The sequence below is a fragment of the Gossypium arboreum genome, chromosome 13 (assembly GCF_025698485.1).
Source record: "Gossypium arboreum isolate Shixiya-1 chromosome 13, ASM2569848v2, whole genome shotgun sequence".
Classification (NCBI taxonomy): Eukaryota; Viridiplantae; Streptophyta; class Magnoliopsida; order Malvales; family Malvaceae; genus Gossypium; species Gossypium arboreum.
In genome coordinates, this window is record NC_069082.1 from 10,684,283 (window position 1) to 10,704,896 (window position 20,614).

General features: G+C 30.5%; 2 protein-coding genes across 2 annotated transcripts; one reads left to right on the plus strand and one right to left on the minus strand.

Annotated features, from left to right (window-relative positions):
• Positions 1-2,310: 2,310 nt before the first annotated feature.
• LOC108461766 (uncharacterized) lies at positions 2,311-6,233 on the plus strand. Its single transcript, XM_017761697.2, has 6 exons — positions 2,311-2,691; positions 3,729-3,940; positions 4,393-4,710; positions 4,817-4,891; positions 4,990-5,064; positions 5,516-6,233. Exons 1-6 carry the CDS (start codon positions 2,478-2,480, stop codon positions 6,065-6,067), a joined length of 1,446 nt encoding a protein of 481 aa, XP_017617186.1. The 5' UTR covers positions 2,311-2,477; the 3' UTR covers positions 6,068-6,233.
• Positions 6,234-8,307: 2,074 nt separating this feature from the next.
• LOC108464267 (transcription factor TCP21) lies at positions 8,308-10,534 on the minus strand. The gene has a single exon (XM_017764463.2). It carries the CDS (start codon positions 10,097-10,099, stop codon positions 9,332-9,334), a length of 768 nt encoding a protein of 255 aa, XP_017619952.1. The 5' UTR covers positions 10,100-10,534; the 3' UTR covers positions 8,308-9,331.
• Positions 10,535-20,614: the final 10,080 nt, after the last annotated feature.

Sequence of the window (20,614 nt, forward strand, 5' to 3'; positions counted from 1 at the left end):
AGCAGCTTAAACCCTAGTTTCAAGGAGTACCAACGCATTACCATTGAGCCTGTTACTCATTCTTGCTTAATTTTTACACTTAAAAATTACATATTTTAATGTTTGTAGTGTCTTTAGCGAAATTATGAAATAAAAAAAGAAGGGATTTAAACTTAGGTCAATTAGGAAGGAACTTAGTGTGCTACCCATTAGGCCTAAGCCTATTTCTTTTTTAGTTTTTACCTCAAATATATTTGTTTTAGTGTGTTTTTATCCTAATTTGTTGAAAATAAAAATATATATATAATAAAAAAAAAGGAAGGACCTTTAAGATAGAGAAATAGCACTTAACCATCAAACCTAAAACTCATTTCTTACATAATTTTATTTATTAATTGTATATATTTATTTCGGGCTCAACTTACCTATTCTTTATTAGCTTATACATTTACTCAAATTTTTATGAACTTATTTAACTTTATAATTTTTAATGCATTCCGATTTTAATTTATATACAATAATTAATACTTATAGTCAAGTCTAATTATTAATATTTTAATTAAATTTACCTATTTTTCCAATTAGGTCCTAACTCAATTAAAACACATTGTTTTCAAATTAGACCTCGCAATTGAATTTCGTTTTAAGTTGATTAATAAAATAAAAACCTAATTATGTTTTTTTTTTTGACAAACTGGCTGAGGTTACTGAAATTTTAACTAATTATTTACGACACTAATTTTGGTATCCGACTTAAACCCTCAATTTATTAACCCGATTATTCTAAACTGGTTTTTGGGGTGTGACACTTAAAGCTGAAACCAAGATTTTTATTTCCTCTACAGATTTTGGTGACTCCACATAAAGAGGCGGCACCGAAAAATAAAAAAATACAAGTGTTGCCACATTTGGAATTGGGACCAAGAAAATAATTTTTTTACAGAATTTGGTGCCTTTACATGAAGAGGCGGCACCCAAAAAAATAATATTAATAATAAAGAAATTATTGACACTGGTGCCGCCACATTTGGAGCTATCACCAGAATTAATTTTTTTTTCTACTTCAGGATTACCTGTGAAAATAAATGTATTTTAAAAAATACATATAGATGCCATTTGGAAAATTGGTGGCACAAAAAAATTATTTTTGAATGTAGTCAATATCTAAATGATTGGCTGATGATTTGGTAAAATTTTAGAGTAGTATCGCCTTAAGAAGTGGCAGCATCGACGTCTATTATAGATTTCAGGCCATTCCAATAATTAATATTGAAAATAGGTCATTTTCATAATTTATTAAGAAAGCCATTTTACTCTTAAAAAAAAACCACCTTAAATTTATTTTGATTGGTACAAAATCACTGTATGCTTTTCTCCCAAGTGCCCATTTAGGAGATTTTTATGAATGATAGCACCCCTTATTTAACTCCATTTAGTATAAAATGCAACAATTCAAATTAAAAATAATTTAAATTAAAAATAATCTAAATTTAAAATAATTTAAAACTAAAATAATCCATCATCATAACTCATAATTTAAAATATCTTGAAAATTTGATAACCTAATTTAAAATACTTGAATTTAAAATAATTTGAACCCAAAACAAACTAGATCCAAAATAATCTGATTGTAAATTTAAGAACTCAAATTATTTGAATCCAAATGGATTCAACTAGACCTGATCATGGGTTGGGTCATTCGTCCAAGGCGAAGGCCTGCCCAAAAAGTGAAAGAGTTTAGACAAAAATAAAGACCCAAAAAATAAACTTGGACAAAAAATAAGACTCATTTTCTAAACGAGTCGGGGTTGGGTAGGATATTCGGCCTGGGCTCAATCCGAATCAATTATTTTGTTGTTGTTTCACTGTTGTTTTATTGTCATTTCACTGTTATTTTGCTATCATTTCATTATTATATTGTTACTATTCTGTTATTATAATTTGAATGTTGTATAGCTCCTGTTTTATTATTAATTTTGTTACTATTTTAGAGTCATTTGCTTTCTAAGTTGAACCTATATTAGGATTATTTAAGCATAAATATTAAATACTTTTTAAAATTTATTTTCAATTATTGAGAAATATTTATTTTAATATTTTAGTGTATTCGATATATTATATTTTTAAAATTTGTTCTTATATTAAAAAAATAATCTAAAAATTTTGAATACAGACAGGTCAAGTCGGGCTTAGGTTAAAATTTTTTAATTTAGACTAAGCTTGGACAAAATTTTAAGTCATTTTAAGAATGAACCAGGTCAAGCCTGAAAAATAAGCCTAAAATTTTGTATCGACATGACTCGACCCATTATCAAGTTTAGATCCAACCCACCCATCTATGCTTTAGCTTTGACTAAAACGGCACCGTATGTCCCTTGATTGAAAAGAGAAGGGTTTTTGGTATGGGGGTTTTTGAATTTGGATCGTTATTGGCCAGGCATTCGTTGAATTCTCCTTCTTCAAGCTTGCAAAAAAAGACTGTTCCCCAACATTAATCGATGTGGTATTTATGTGTGTTTTACCACAGGCTGCTCGATTACCGGAAACCCGAAGTCGAGTCCCTGGCTGACCTTTTCGGAGCTTTCGAAGACAAACGGCGCCCTGGTAACCGAGTTCTACAATGGCGGCTACCTCAACACCATCACCCCGACTCCCCTTTCTATTTCGTCGACTTGCCTTCCGAGGACGTGGCCAAGAACATCGCCAATCGAAGTAAGTACTGCCGCCACTTCCTATTTCTTTCATTTTAAAAAATGTCTTTTAGTCAAATTGTGGTTTTAGTCCCTCTACTATACTTAAACTTGGAATTTAGTCTTTTACTTTAGTTTGGCATAGTCTGATAATTCTAATAATTAACAGCGATTATCCTCACAATTAAAATGCTGATTTAGATTTTTTTTCCCCATAAAATGATAAAAACACATCTGAAAAAAAATAAATCTATTTGGATAACTTACATGATTTCATTAGTGAATGTAACTGGAATGTCCCTCTATTATAGAGACCAGATCAAATTATAAATGGATCAATTTAGTACATGCACTATTAAAAAGAATCCAATGATTCTGGATTCTAAATTTCGAGGAGTTATATTTTGAAAGCTTTTTATGATTCTGCAAACAGAACATTTTGTTTGGAGTTAAACTGCAAATAAGGAAAAAAAAACTATGTCATTTTTTAAATAGTAAATGTTAACTTGTTACAAATTGGTCTTATTTGATTTTTTTTTTTAATAGAATAGGGATTAAATTGATCCATTTAATAGTAAAGGGACTAATTTGATCTAGTCCTTATAATAGATGGACTTAGCATATACTTTAACCTTATTTCGTTTATATTTTAATTGCAATAGTTAATGGTATTTAGTTATTTGGAATAAAATCATAGTTAGAGCAATATAAAAGTATATTATGCTAAAACTAGAGGAATGGTTAGCGGTGTTAGTTAATATTTTGAAAGTAAAATAATGGATTATACCACAGGCTGTAGTTTAAGGTTGTAGTGATCTCATCTGAGGGTGGGAACACAAGTTTGAATCTTGGAAGCGCACTTGTTGGGAATACTTTAACTCTCGGGTCGATAAGGACTATTCTTAAGTTCAATATGACTTGAGGACACCCTGGGTTTACACACAAAGAAGGATTGAATTATAATATGATTAAATTCCAATTTTGAGCAGAATAGAGGGACCAAAATCATAGTTTGAACTTTTTTTTTCATTCTAAGAAGTTTTGTGAATCCCTTTGTAGGTATACTTGTGAAGGGAATATATGAACTTTGGGGAGAAGGAGGTAGCTATGAGGAGCTTGAAGAGGCTGTTAAAAGCTACCCTGATGAGCGAAAGTTGCCATATTTGGGGTCTGAAAGTACGTTTAAGATTACCGTGGATAGTTTTGGGAAGGTTATGAGCCTTCTGGAGCAGAATGAACGGATTCGGGGGCTTTCATATATTTCTTTTAAGGTTTGGTTCTTAATATGATTTTCTTGATCCTGAAGTTTGCTTTGAATGACCGGTTTCCTTTGGAACATTAAAGCCATAGCTGGGGCATGTAGAGTAAAAGGAAAAATAAAATGTTATAATATGTTACTCGGACTCGTGAGTGAGTGTTCTGATACAGGCATGTATTTGGAGGATCCTTGGAGTTTGTATCCTATATCAGGTACTTCAAGAAGAATTAGAATCCGAGCAACAAAGATGTTATATTTTCATATTTTGGTGCTTTTTCTTTAATTGTATTTTATGTTACTTGACTCATGGTGAATGTTGGATGGGCATGTGTCTAGCACATGTATGCTTTGTTTTCTTTTTAAGTTTTACCATATCTCCGAATATGTATAGAACGCATATTGAAATGAAGTCTGGAGGTAGATAGATCGTCTTTGCTATGGTAACTGTAATCAACATGTTTGCAGGGTCGAGTTAATTTAAAGAACCCCGATCACAATTTCTGGCTCATGGAAACTGATGACATTGCAACTAATAATGGACTTCCACCGGTAGCACAAAGGAGAATATTCTTCGGTAGGGAAGTTGGTGGAGCAGATAGGAAGCTTCTCCCCACGTATCAGTTGAAAAGCCGAAATTATCTTGGACCAACAGCAATGGATGCGGAAATGGCTTTCTTAATGGCCAATCAAGCGCAGGCTGCGCCTGGGAAACTTGTATATGACCCCTTTGTTGGCACGGGGAGCATTCTGGTTTCAGCAGCTCACTTTGGAGCAATGACAATGGTGTTTTATTTTCTTATTTTAGTCTGATTTATTCTTCATCCCATTGCTTATTATTATTATTATTATTATTATTGGAAATCATACGGGACTGTTTGAATTCATCCAGGGTGCTGATATTGACATCCGAGTGGTGCGTGATGGGCGCGGCCCTGACCGTAATGTTTGGAGCAACTTCAAACAGGTGAATCTGCAATATAACTAGCAATACCTTTTTCCTGAAACCCACCTGCAAATAGTTCTGCATGAGATTACATGCTCATTTGCCCTGCATCTTTTTAGTACGGATTGCCGATGCCAATTGCTTTGTTGAGGGCGGATAACAACCTTCCTCCTTGGCGTCCTGGATTAAAGGAGGTAATTTCTTGTAAAAATTGCTTGCTTTTGAATATGTTTGTGCCTTCTTTATTCGTATTTGAATTTGATTTGTTCCATCTAGGCATTGTTTTGATTGAAATACAAAAACACAGTATGTGGCTGGTACATTTGCTTAATTCGCTATGTCATCATAATCAGTCATTCATTAATGGGTAAACAACTAAAAGAGCCCTTGGACTAGTTTACTTTTGCTAAATAAGCCCCTTATACTTTTCTTGTACCCAAATAAGCCCCTATATATACCTTATTAGGGTACAAGTTAAAGATTATAGACTTATTTGGGTGTAAATAAAGGTATAAGGGCTTATCTAAATAAATTGACAAAGTTCAAAGGTTTATTTTGTGAGGGAAAAGGCAATCTTTGCTATCCATTTACTGTCATATATTCTGAAATTTACTTGTATGATGTTTTCGCTCTGCTTTGACATAGGTGTTTGATGCAATAATTTGTGATCCTCCATATGGAGTTCGAGCTGGTGGACGGAAATCTGGAGGCCGGAAATTGCTCAAGGGGGTTATTGGCCCTTACACTGTTCCAGATGACAAAAGGGCAGACCATATACCTTCAACTGCGCCTTACAGCTTAGCTGAGTGTGTGCATGACTTGCTTGACCTTGCTGCTAGGATGCTTGTAATTGGTGGCAGGCTCGTATTCTTTTATCCCGTGTCGAGAGAAGAAGACTCGTGCGAAGATCATTTCCCTGAGCATCCATGTTTCGAGTTGGTTGCCACTTCAGAACAGATACTCAGCTCACGATACAGTCGGGTTTTACTCACCATGGTAAAGACGTCCTCGTACACCGAGGAACTTGCGTTGGCAGCTTGGATGAAACATTTGGAGTTCAAGGCGAATCATTCCAAGTGGTTGGAAGAAGGTAAAAATCTTCACTCTTCTGTTTTCAGTCCAGCAGATGTTCATCACTCTGGTGATTCAAAACTGAGCAAAGAATCAAAGCGCAAATATAGAGGGAAATACGTGTAATATCTTTGCTGTTGTTTTAGGGGCTATATTTATTCTAAAAAGAAAATAAGGTAAAATTCTGATTTTCACCCTTCTTGTTTGTAATTCTATAAACCAAAGTTACAAAATTATTGTCTCACTTTTTAATCGAAAGTGTTTATTTCTAAAGAATGGTGAAAAAAACAAACCTTATTTAGCTACTTTAGGTCTAAAATAAAAATATATATATTTGCCTTAATTAATTGAAAATACTCATCTACTTTTTGAAAAAAACCATTTTTCTTTCTTAAAAATAACCCTTTTAGCTTTTAAAAAGAACCCTTTTGTTAATAACCAACCACATATTATGCATTTATTATTTTCTATAAAATAATTGTTTTTCGATACTATAAAATAATAATTGTTTAAAAGACAATTTCTTATAAAATAACTTTATCATATTTTCAATCCAATTAATCCCAAATGAAATTTAAAGATAATTTCTCTTTCAAATTTCTTTCTTTTTTTCATAAAACATGTACTTAATTATTGTTAAAAGGATTTAATGCCCTTAGTAGTCTTTATTCATTTTTCATGGGCCCTAAACTGAGAAGACCCACTATAGAGTAAAGAATAATCACTATTTTCCGAATTTAAGCGAGATCAAACGTAATTACCGAATTCGGAACAATCTTAGACCAAAAGAAAACAACCCATTCCAACAATATCATATATACGTGTGTATATATATATACACGAGTAAAATGCTCCCCAAAAAGGAGCAAAGAAAACATATATAAAAATTGGAGCAATCACCAAAATCTGAAAATTGAGGCCCCCCCATGATTTGCAAAAGCATTGCTGTTGCACTTGCATGTGCTCTGCTTCAGTAGCCAAGGATTATCTCAACTACTATGGCCCAACCCCATGAATGAAAGGATATGGTGGCCCCATTTTTCAGTTAGGGACCAAATTTCGCCTGTCTGAAATCTAAATGGCTATTAAGATTTTTGAATTAGGATAGGGATTGAGATCCTCCAATGACATCATAAGACAATCCCCAATTTCCTTCTTTTTTTTCAACAAGCCATTTAATCCCCCCAATGAAAGGGGGGCCCGCCATCATCAATTATTGTGGACCTGCCTGCAATAATTTAATTTTCAAACAAAGGTACAATGATGAATGATTTTTGTACTCATTATATCTTCACTAATATTTGCTTTGTTCATTGCTGCCTTCACTACTTGTTTGTTTCCTCACTTTTTTTATATTTTCTACCCCCCAATTCAATAAAATATACTATCAAGCTTCATGTCCCCATTTCTTTTCCTGGAAAACACAGAATGAAGTCACCATCTTCGCTAGCTATTTTTTGATAGTCAAATCCATTCTCAAATCATGAGATGGCCAAGTTTTCAAGGAACTGAACTCAGTGCCTGTCATTGCTTCCAAGAAAATGCTTACTAGTCGCAGCAGTTCATGCTAATTCCTAGTAGTATATTTTTCTAGGGTCAGAACATGCCACCAGCCTCATAGAGGGTCCTAACACTTGCCAAATGGGGACTGCTATGTACTCAACCGACTGAACCAATCCATATTAGAATTGATATGCAAGTAAAAGTTCAAAGATCCACAAATAGTTCAATTCCCTACCAAGCAACACCTTCTGAAAAAGTATGATTTGAACCATCACCACTGAGCTTTGCATTAACTGCAACATTTTTTTCCGGTGGAGGGTCTGCGATGACAGCTGCATGTGCTCGTTACTGACCTCTCCAAGTGCTAAGAAGAAGAGTCATGAAAGTATCATTTAAGCATATGCAAATATACGTTCATAGGTCCGAGAAATAGTAGCAATAAATAGCATGAGAAAGTCATTAAAATCCAAGTTAGTGGCAACTAATTTCCAAGGACTAAATTGAGAATCGTAGCTAGTTTTAAAGTTCTAGGCTCTCTTATCATCAAGATCAAAGAAGCTAATTCTAGTGTCTAATGTTCACAAAGCTCATAGTGAATATGTCGATGAAGCTACAGTGATCAGATTATTGTACCTCTAAACCAAACTATTAATCAGCATATGGGATCTGTTTATTGGTTACTAGAGATATCAAAAGAAGACATCCACCATTGAAGGAACAAGAGTTAGTAAGCCAGAGGTAAAAGTATATAAAAAATCAAACACGACTCAGACATTGAATTTGCACAAATAATCAATAGCAAAACAAAAGTCATGCGTACAAGAGAAGATGATGGGGATAATTAATGTGCAGAAGGAACTAAATTGAGAAAAACATATGGGTTTTTTTATTCACACAACAGGCACCCAAAACAATACATGAAGAACACATTATTTGCACACGATAAATCTAAGAAATGGCTAAAAGTACAGCTAAATTTTTCCAAAATAAAAATCTTACAGAAAGGAATGCAATCTTTCACACAGCAGTCTCCTTTGAGACCATGCGATCAAACACAAACACTGAAAGCAGAAGAGAGAGGGCCAGATCAACCCACGTCAACAGCATACCATGAGCTATGCACTTAAGAACCATAATTTCCGATGCTAAGCAACAGCTGCAAAGAAACTAATAGTCCTCAAACAACCATAGCAATAGAAGGAATTCCAGAATATTTAGGGAGACCATATATCCACAGCATCAAGTTAAGTAGCCAAGCAAGCAAATCTCGGGCGTTCAGCATCCAGTCACCCTATTTTGGTTAACCGATCAAACCCCAATAATATGTAAATCAAGTACAATCCAGAAGTAAGATTAATCGCTTTGCTCGTTCGTCGTTCCTATGACAAGAACAATGGAAGAACTTGCCAATGAGGGAAAAGCCTGAATTCTCCAAATCCAGGCTTGAAACCTCTAATTCTTCAATGCAGCAAGAAATCAGCAAGTACTTGCTCAAAATCAAAGAGCAATAAGCAAACCCAAATTAATGACAAAAGAAATCCCCAAGTATATATCACTCATGAAAGCTCTAATTCTTGAGCCCCTCTTCTTCTCCAACATAAACTCTCAAATTCCTAAACAATTGTGAAAGCTCTAAAACCCTAATTAATCATCAAATAGAAGTGCTAAGGGAAAAACCCTAATTTGAATCCATTCATCAGACTCCAAACTCACAAATCGTTTCCTCAAAAACCCTAACTCCCCTAACCCTAAAAATTCCAACTAGAAATGATCTTCCACATCCACACACATGAAAACAACATTGATACACAAATATTTATAGAATCTATGTATTCATATAAATATATATATACTCCCAACAACAAGGGTAAACCGGTCCACCCAAATTCAACGAGGGTCATCGTCTCTTTGACCCGAACCTCCCGGAGCACCCGACAAGGAGGCTAACAAATTCAGATGACCGGGAAGATAATTGCCAACCCTCGCCGCCGACGCTTCACCCATCGCTTGCTGTTGCTGAACGAAAAACGCAGCTGCAGCTGGTTGCTGAGCCGCTGTTTGTACCACCATCTCGGGAGGAGGCGGGGGCGCGAAGCTCCATATTTGACCAAAGTCAGGCCTAGCTGGAACAGCCCAGAACGCACCCGTGTGTGTTCCAGCGGGCCCCACGATAGAACCCACGCCCGGTCCCACCGTGGCCCCTCCGGAATCGTCCTTCCCGGCGTTATCGTCGTCGGGCCGGACACGTTTTCCGAGTAAAAAGGGGGTGGAACCCAACAAAGGCTTATGATCCAACGACGAAGAAGTCGTTGACGTCAAAGAAGTGGAATTGGCTCCGCGGACGGAAACTGACACGGTGGAGAAGCTGGCTGGAGTCGTCCCCGTACCTGTAGCGGCTATGATGGAAGGCTCGGCCTGGCGTAACAGCCACTCGATGGTCTGACCGTCGGATTTATGACCCAACTCGCGAGTCAACTGGAAAACACGAGCGGCGCAAATGATGGGCATCCTTATCCTCCGTCCACGACCGTCTACTTTGCTGTGACGGTCTTTGGAGGGAGGTTTCTTGACGGCAAGGGCACCGTTCCCCGGCGCTTGTTGTCTCTGGGTATCCATTGTTGCTCCGTTTTTAGCAGCAGCCTCTGAATTGGACATGCGGCACCAAACAAAACCCCAAAACTGTATACAATTTCGACTAGGCTCACTGAAAATGTTCTCACTTAGTTTTTTTCTTTTTCCTTTTTCTTTTTTTTTTGTTGGGGGGGGGGGGGTTAAGCTGAAAAGATTGGTTGCAGTGTTATTGTAGGTGTTTGATGTGAAAAGAAAAGCAAAAAAAAAAAAAAGAAAAACAAATTAATGGAAATACAGAGAGGAGAGGGATGGATATTGGGGAGGGAGCAGAGTGCTAATCATTGAGCGGCAGCAGCTGGTGGAGACAGGAGGGAGGGCACATGGGTGGTGGTTCCCACTTCCTAAGCCCCCTTTTGAATCACATTAAAATTACGCTTTTTTCAATTATTTCCCTCTCAACTATACCTCTACCCTCTTCCTTTCGTTTCATCTTATCGTACCCATAGCTAAATTAACATCTACGGTGGATTTAGATTGATGATAGGTTTATTTATAGTCTGTATAAAAATATCAGTCATAATGAGATTAAATATTATAAAACTATTATAATATAAGGTAAAAATAAATTAAATATATTTTAATTTATCCTCCATTTAAATTGACCTTTAAATTTTTAACTTCAAGTATTTTTTAATTTTAATATATAAGTTAATGATAAACTAATTTAATAGTTAATATTTACTTACTTTCACTTTCTTCTTCTTTTTTTTTGTAAATAGAAATAAGTTTTTATTTATTTTGAAAATGTTTTATTTTTATAACAGTTTTTGTTATTTTTAATTTAAAGTTTAAAATTGTTTATTATAGGTCCAACTATTTTAATACATATGTATTAAATAATTTTTTCTTCAATATTATTGTATTGAAAATCAAAAGAGACATTAAATTTTTAATTTTTGTAATTTAATTTTTGAATTTAGATTTCATATTAAGTTGTGAAGACGTGACACTCTCTCAAAAAACAATATTATTACTCGAAATTTTTAAAATATATATATATAAAATCTAAAAACACAAATTTATGAATTTACTAAAAAATTATAAATATATATTTTAAAGTTCATGTGATGATATGGTATAAACTCTTGCTAGCACATCATCACACTTAAATATCAAATCAAGAACAACAATCAAGTTTCAAGATTAAATGTTGTTTTACTCGTTTTAGTGACTAAATTATTGAGTATTAAAGTGAAATAAAAAACAAAATTGTTTATGAGATCAATGACATACTTAACCTTTAATCAAAATAACATCTTCTTATCTAAACTTTGTATGTCATGAAAACTAAACCGTAGACGAATTCTTTTATTTTAATATTGATGCATGTTGATATAGATGAGTTTATATGTATCACTTAGAATTTATTGATATTTAAAATATATATATATATGAATTTGTTAGGATTTGGGAATCGATAGTCTAAGTGAGTGATAGGATTTGGACCTTCGACTTGGATGAACCTAACCTAGAAGAAGAATGTTCGCCTACAGGCATAGTCAGATGAGGAACTTGTGGGAATACAAGATGTTCGAAAAGATAGCTCGTGCGGGAAGCCTGCGAGGGAGTTCGCGTAAGCTTTGCAGGAATGAGGTCGCAAGAGGAGAGCTCGCTCAAACCTCACTAGGATGAGGTCGCGAGTCATGTCTATGAAGAGGACCCCCACTCGTGACTAACAAGTGTGAGGTTCGCTAGGAGAGTTAGCCTTAGGATCAGAAATGACCGTATGCTCTGCAAACAAACGTCTAATAAGCCAAAGGAGGCCTAGAGAATGTCAGCACTAGGGACAGGGAATGTCAGTATCATCGGCCTAAAGGTCAAGACAAAATAGAGTGCCCTATTGTGAGCTGTAATAATAGCAGTAGGAATGTGTATAAATAACCCTTATATTTCCTGTAGTACAACACGAGAAAATATTACTCAACAGGATTTATATTTTTAATTCTAAAATTTAATATCCATATATGCACATCTTAATTGCATAGATATATATATATATATATATATATATTTCTAATTAGGTTAAACTTGAATAAGTTAATGAATTTGTATTTTTACATATTGTTATAAAAATAAAAATAAAATGTTTAAGATGAAAATATTAGAAAGTATTAAATAAAAATATTAAATTATTTTATAATTTAATCTTTGTATTTTCTGTCTTGAAAATAATATTTGTAAAATAAATCCCAGATATTTATATCTTGACGTATAAAAGTTTTATTATTTTAAAATGTTTGATTTAGTGAGATTTAATTGGGCACTATATAAATAAATTATATTAAAATATATGTTAAAAGATTTAAAAATTAAAATTAAAATTCTAAAATCATATTTATAAATTAATAAAATATTAACCGGTTAAATATCACATAAAACAATATTTGCAAGTTTACTATTTATTTAAGGGAGTAATTAATATTGAATTTATTTAAATAAAAATTTGGTGGCATTCTTTAGAAAATATATGTTTTATGAATATTAAATTTGATTTGATGGTTTTAATAAATGTATTATTATTAATGGCAATAAAACCAAATCTAAATTTAGAAAACGATATTTAATTTCAATATAACTAAAAAGGAAGTATTTTAGAACTTGAAAATTATCCTAAAACTCAAAATTTTCATATATATAATTACTTAACCAAGTTAGCATAAGTGAACTATTTTGTTAATGATTAATTTGATAACATCAAAAGTTTACAACTTAAATAAAAGTTAATGCTAAGTTCAATGACTTAAAAATAAAAACTTTACCGTATATCTCTCATCATCCGTTTATTATATTTATAATTACAATCTTAAGGTTATTCGTCAACACCTATATATTGGAAATACGAGTAGGGATGACAATAAAGTAAGGCGAATTTTTTTTTTTTTTTGTGTGTGTGTGTGTGTGTGTGACAAAGAAAATAAAAGAACAAATTACATCATGTAACCCATTTCCTTAAATGGGAAAACTTCAAACACTTGTAAACCTTGACCATCCAAATGAGCCAATTTAACTAGTCTATCAGCTTTCTGATTTTCTTCTCTAGGGATATGACAAATACTCCAATGATGAAACTCAGATAACCGCTGCAAAGTTCTCCTAATCAAAGTAGAGTTAGATCCTATTTTGAAACCCTCCTGAATGGCAGACACCACTTCTAGACTATTCGTCTGAACCGTACATCAACATAACCTCGATCACTCAAGATGTCTAAGCCATCTAAGGTGTCCCACATTTCAACCTCGAATTCTGAGTAGCTCCCCAAGAATCTATTAAAGCCAAAGATCCAATTCCCAGCTTGATCTCGCACAATTTCTCCTATTAAAGCAGAGTCATCCTCAAGTTTTACTGAATCATCAATATTCGAGTAGACTCAATTCCCATGTAAATTAGAACATGATGTTGAAGGTTGAGGTGATCTCGTTGGGCCCCTAACTGTCATTATGAACTGTCTGGCCCAGCTATAAGAGACCTTGATCGCATCGATATTACTCCAAAATGTCCCTTGAAAATTAAAGAGATTGCGATTTTTCCACATGCGCCATATAAGGATCCCAAAAAACCATTTCCAGTCAACCTCTCCAAATCCCAAGTCATGCTTGTTCTACATGTTTGAGACGATCCATTCCTATAAACTACCTGAATAAAAACTAACAATTTTATTAGTAGGAATTAAACGATTTCAAATATCTCTTACAGCAAGACAATCCCTAATAACATGCAACACATCCTCAATGATATGTCCACAAACCTCACACGCCGAACTATGACTTATACCTCCCTGAACTCTTTCCATATTAGTTTATATGCAACTAAACTTATCTTATTTTTATTTAATATTTTTATATGGCTTCTTCAATCACATTATAACTTATCTTGAAAATTTAAATAATGCTTTACAATATATTATTTTTAACAAAATTATACTAAATATTATAAAATTAAGATATTATAAAAAAAGGTTAAATTGAACTATATGTTATGAATTACTAAAAAATTAACATATTATAATTAGAAAAATATATAAATAGGTATAAATTTAAAAGAATAGAATTTCAACAAATAAATCAAGCATGTTTACCTAAAATCAACTCAAAGGATATAAAATAAAATAAAAATCAACTTGCTCTAACTTGGAAGAAAAATGTCAATAGCGAAGGCGGATTGAGATCTTAACTGATTTTGAGGGTTTTTTTATCATAATCACCTTCTATAAATAACATTTCATTATAATAGTCAAGTTTATTGTAGAACCAATTTTTTTATATTTTATTTATTTTATATATATAATAACAATAACAATAAAGTATAAAGTTTGCTATTTAGTAAATGTGTTATTATTCTATACATTACTAATAAAGTAAAGAAAAACCTTTACAAGCGGGGTTAGGTTGATGCCAATTATTTATTTTTTTGACCAAAAGATGCCAATTGTTTTTAGAGTGTATTAAAATAATGATAAAATAATTTTAAAAAGACACTCGGCTCCACTGGCAATGGATAGAACAATTAGCCTTAGTAAATTAGTTATTTATAATAACATCTTGTCCTATTCATAAGTGAAAAATAATAATAAATTGTAGTTAAGATATTATTTCAATTTTTTTTTACATTTTATCTAAAAATTTATTAATCATATTTATTGAATAAAAATAATATTTAATAAATTGAATTATTTAAACATATTATCTAAATCTCACTAGTTAATATTATAGTTAATATATTGTAGTTTTTAAATTTGAAAATTGAAAAATTCAAATATAATTTAAATATCAAATATTATTATAGGGTTAGTGTTTGACATTGCTTGAAAAGTGTTGTGGAAAAGCAATGTGAAAAAGTACAATTTATTAATTTCAAGTGTTTGGTATTATTATAAAATTTATAGTAAAAAGTTAAAATATTCATTTTAGTTATGAGATTAGAAATTTAATTTATGCTTGAATTATACATTTTGAATATTTTTAACTAATTAATAAATTATTTTTAATTTTAAATACATATAATATTTTAAAATTTTAAATATAATAGCGAATGATATTTAAATAATTTAATATAATAGTAACTTATATTTAAATGATCTAATATAATGATATATAAAATATTAATTAATCTAATTTTTAAATAGCTAATATAAATAAAGTCAATAAGATTATTTTAATAAATTTACTTTAAAACATAAAAGTCAAAACTACAAAGTTTAACTTTTGTGTTAAGAAGAAAAAACATTTTGTGATTAGGGTGAAAAATGTGAAAATGTGGTTTTTTTCCCTCAACTACAATCTCAAACACGGTTCAAGTGTATAACAACCATCGCTCAATAAAATTTAAAATTTTAACAAACAAATATAGATGTTATTGAGAGGATTAATTATATTAAAATATTAAAATATTATATATTTGGTATGACACTATCATTTTATAGTGAGTATTGAAGAGTTGTATGGAACTTGAAGAACTGTGTAAGATTCTTTTATTTCCTTTTAAAAAAAGATTACAGTTCACATGTTTTTCTTAGTTATATATTAATTTTGTTGAAATTAGAAAAAAAGAAAAAGAAAATAAAAATCTTGGGTGTTGGTTGAATGGGGCTGCGTTGCATTAAAAAGAACATATCCCTACCTACTAAAATTCTTGATTGGTGGCTGAGACAAGCTTTTATTATACAGAAAATGACTAATCCCAAACACCAACTTAGTCATATAATAATATTAAAATTTTACTTATCTTAATTACACATATCAATTTTTATTTATTAAACGTGTTAGATAATTCGTATATTTTGACTGCAATTTTCGTTAAATATTTTTATTTAAATAACATATAAATATTAATATAAAATATAGGCCTAACATTTTCCAAATATATCAACAATGAATCACAAAGTTAAAGCAGACTGAATTTGCGTTTGTACATCAACTTTTTTTTTAATAATAACATTAAAAAATATAATTAAAATATGGTATAAACATTATTGTCAATATAAAAGAACATGAGTTCGAGTGCGTTAAAGCACATTATTCTTCTATTTATGAGTTAGAGAGGGATTACGAATTGTTCTAAGTATTGTGTCAAGAAATATGGATATGATCAAAATCTATATTGAGATTGTGCAAAAAAAAATCCATTAACTTTTTCAATAATGTATTCTAAGTTTCGGAAAAAACATTTAAAAATCCAAACTAAGAAAAATAATCTTACTTTTTTTTTTATTTGGGTTACAATATGATGGCATTTTTAAAGTTATTTTTGTGTTGAAATTGAGATTATTATTTTTTCTTGACTATTTGATCTCTAAAATTTTCATTTACATAAGTCTTTCTTTCAAATTGATCTTTAAAATTAAATTCCGTTAAGGTATGATAATGTGGTTCTTTGAAATTGTGTCACACTACCTTGTTATTGCTTGAATTTTTTTTAATTTTTATAATTTCTTTATAGTGTATTAATATTTTTCAAGTGATGACGTGTCACAATATCAAAATGTGACACCATAAAATTACTAAATCCAAAAATTGAATATTTATTATTGCTTTGTCTTTTACACTATTTTTTCAGCAGTAAAGACTCCTTAGATTACCTCATAAAATTACATGGGCCTGACGTGGGCCGCACTTAGAAAAAAACAAAGTAGTTAAACTAAAGTCAAAATTAAAAAAAAAAAAAAACTTTTCAATTAACTATTTAAACTTTAGCTAATAATCTCAACACTAATTAGTTATGTGCGTAAATGATGTCGTTTTTGACTGTTTAATACCAACAATAATCACTCATTTATTGGCTAATTTAATTAGAACAGACGGTCATAGATTAGTATGGTATTAATTACGTTGTTCTAGAAGAGCGAAGTTAGAAATTTAGTATTGGGAATCAAAATAAAATTTTAGAATTGTTAGGGGTTAAAAGGTAAAAATTAAGCTTAAAAAGCTTAAGTTGAATTCTTGTTAAAACAATGGGACTAAAACCGGAAATATACCATTTAATCAAGAGAGGCCAATTTAAGTTGAATTCTTGAAGTCAGTTTTTTACCTTGATAAAAAATTTTAACGTGGTCCTTAATTTTCTTTTGTTTATGTTAATTCTGAAACTTGATAAATTTTTTTGAATTGGTTTCAAAATTTAGATTACGTTAAGATGTGATGACGCGACATTTCAATATTGTACCACACTATTACATGAATTTTTAAAATTTTATATAAAATCTAAAAAGTATAATATATATAATTTTTAAAAAAATCAGACGATGACATGGCCACAGTCCTAGATGCTATGGATCCAATTTTAGGGAACGAATTCAGAAAAAAAAAAACTGCTGCCAAGATCTAAGAATAACAATAATAATAAGGAAGTTGAAGGACCCATAAAAATCAGGGGCTAAATGTTGATTTAACCCTTATTACCGTTGTTAGTATTATTAAAATGATAATTAGGAGAAACGACAAAGGATAATGGAGCCAAAGATTTGCTGTACGTAATCATAATTGGATAACATCTATTATTATTTGTTAATTATTTTGAATAGAACATTCCTTAGTGATCAGCATCTTCGTTTTCCATTTATTTAATTCCCACTAAGCCCCCATTTATTAACCTACTTATTTTATTATTGTACAATGTTTCATGCCTCCAATTTTTTTTTTCCCTTTTTATGTCTCCATTGAAATACCTTTTTTTTTTATTTTTTTATTTTTTTTATTTTTAAATTTCGTCAAAATGGTTAATTCAAAGAAAATTCTTTTGTAATTATTATTTTATTTTTATGTCAATGAAAGGTCGCATTCTATTAAAATGGCTGTACTTTTGTCAGTGGAAGGGCCCCCATCCTATTAATATCTCAATTATCTTAATATTGTCTGCTTTTTTAAGAAAAAGTGAATGGCTTAAATGTATTGAGAAAAATTTTGTTACCAATGAATTTTGACATTTGTATTATTTTTAAAGGTGAATATTTGAATATAACTTTTATGCATGAATATCGATATAATATATTTTTTATTATCGGTGAAATTAAAAATAGTTGGTTTTATAAAAAAATTATTAATAAATTTATTTAAAGTATAAATTCTAAATCTGAAATATAAAATTTAATATAAATTATAAACACTAAACTCAAACTTTAAATTTATGACTTGATACTCTCTAAAACTTAAATTATAAATGCAAAAATATAACAATTACAAATAATATTTAATTATATTTAATTAAAATTATTAATAGTTATTTATAAGTATTTCAATGATTTTTTCTTTGCTTGATGATAATACATTATATTATTATTCACCTATTATGGTACATTAAATATCATTAATTCTTTAAAGCATTAACATATTTGCACTTTGTGTAAAAGTTATTTAGACATGAAAGAACTTGGTAAGGGTAAGAAAGTGGTGCAGTCAATATAATTAGAACTTGGTAAGGGTAAGAACTTGGTTGGGATGAAACCACGTTCACATATATATTAACACTAAGAATAGGTTTAAATAGGTGGTGGGTGTAGTGCGGTGTGGTATGATGTGTTTAGTTTACTTTTTGTCTCACATTACAATATCGCTATAGTAATTAATATCACCGCCACTACTGTTTTTACACTAACTGTTGATAAATACACCACCAATCCAAACCCAACTTAAATTTTGCTAAATTCATAATATAAACCCTAAGTTCTATTCAAGTTTAATCATAATTGTAAATGACTACTTAGACTATTTAGTCTCATGATTTTTTTTGTTTTTAAAAATATTTTTATGTAATATTTAATAATTATGTACTTTTTACTAGTATTGTATAAATTTGATTAAATTTCTAGATATAAACAACTTTGAATATTGGTAATCAAATTTGGTCGTATTTTAAATAAGTTTTATTTAATTTCATTTTTGGATCTAATATATTATTCAAATCCTCTAAAATACCATATAGACATTTGAACTAGTCTAACCCTTAAATAAATTATTTTTATAATTTTTAATGTTAATAACAATTAGATTATATAAGATATTAGGGGTGACTATGTTGACGATTTATTTTATAGATGACGCAAATATTCTCTAAAAATGGTAATTTACATTGTAGATAATGCGAAGAGTCACTAAGGTGATCATTAAGAAATTATTTGATTAGAAAATGTATGTAGTCTTCTTTTGTTTTTCCTGGAGAGGATTGGGGTTTGATCCTTCATCTCATAATCATATTTTTAGAAGATGTGATTTTTTTTGGGAGTTAATATTAATGAGATTGAGTTTAGTGGTTTCGCAACGATGCCTTATTTATAACGGTGTTTGATGCTCATACATAAGAGGTATAAAAGGTACTTATGTGTAAATGTGTAACAATTATATAAATTTAAATTTAGTAAAATAAAAGTATGTATTGAACCTACGAAATTAATCATATTTAAATATATAAAAAATCAATTAAACTTCTTTTGTTAATGATTCCTGTTTTATTCATATTAATCGTTAAAATATAAATAAAAAATCAATAAAATAGAGATATGCAGTAGCTTTTGATTTAATTTTTACTTTTAAAAAATACAAAAATACTCAAAGATCATAAAATTTATAGAAATATTAAAATTAAATAATTAAAACATTGCAAAAAAAGTAAAATAGAAAAGATTTAAAAATAAATGGAAAAAAGAAAGGTTGAGTTGGGAAGTAGGAAATGAGGAAACAGTTGGAAATAGAAACGTAGTTTGTTCCCAACTCAGTGTCATAAGTGCACAAGTTGAAGCAAAAGTAAAGGCCCCACATGGGTGATTCTATCATTTCCATGAGAGGAGAAAATAGTTAAAGCCACAAAATCATTAATAACATGTCAAACAGCTGGACCCCATCTCTACCTGTTTTTGGAGCTATTTATGAAAATGACTATTGCCTCCGCCTCCGCCTCTTTTTTTTTTTTTTATACAACCTCACTTCCATTTATTACTATTTATTTAACGGATTTTATATTTAATATGATATATTTTATTTGAGTTTTTCTTAAATTCGCAAAATGATTAAAAATATTTTTACAAAAAAATATTTTTATAAAATCAATAAAATTTCATAAATAAATATATTATCATGAAATGTTTAAACTCACAAGTAAAATCAGAGATCAAATATTAACAAAATATACATAATAATTACTTTAAGATAAGAAAAACATATACAAAAAAATCTCTAAATGTTTTTCTTGGTTCTCAAGATACTGAGCTTATGTAAATTTGTAAAGCACAAATGGAAACTTGACACATGATGGATGACTTGTATGAACAATGGGCCATCATCATTTGCCAGTCTGTGGGTGTTGTGTTGGGACGACCATATATTCTCAAACCTTTTTCCATAATTTATTATTAGAAAGCGTTACGTGTACGTTGTAAAATGAGTGAATTTTTTGTCTAATTTAAAAATTTGGATTTGTGTTTGAATAATTTCTTTATTTAAAAAAAAAATACAAACGTGTGTGATTATATTGGTGTTTATGAGTAGAACAATTTTTTAATTAACCTTGCACTTCAGTCCTGGTGTTCAAAAAATTTATATACTAATAAAATTC

What these genes read in the sequence shown, in the direction of transcription:
- LOC108461766 (XM_017761697.2), top strand. Translation starts at nt 2,478, where the DNA reads ATGTGGTATTTATGTGTGTTTTACCACAGGCTGCTCGATTACCGGAAA. An exon ending in TTTCATATATTTCTTTTAAG is followed by an intron (nt 3,941 to 4,392) that starts GTTTGGTTCTTA and finishes ACATGTTTGCAG; the next exon opens with GGTCGAGTTAATTTAAAGAA. An exon ending in GGCGTCCTGGATTAAAGGAG is followed by an intron (nt 5,065 to 5,515) that starts GTAATTTCTTGT and finishes GCTTTGACATAG; the next exon opens with GTGTTTGATGCAATAATTTG.
- LOC108464267 (XM_017764463.2), bottom strand. Translation starts at nt 10,099, where the DNA reads ATGTCCAATTCAGAGGCTGCTGCTAAAAACGGAGCAACAATGGATACC.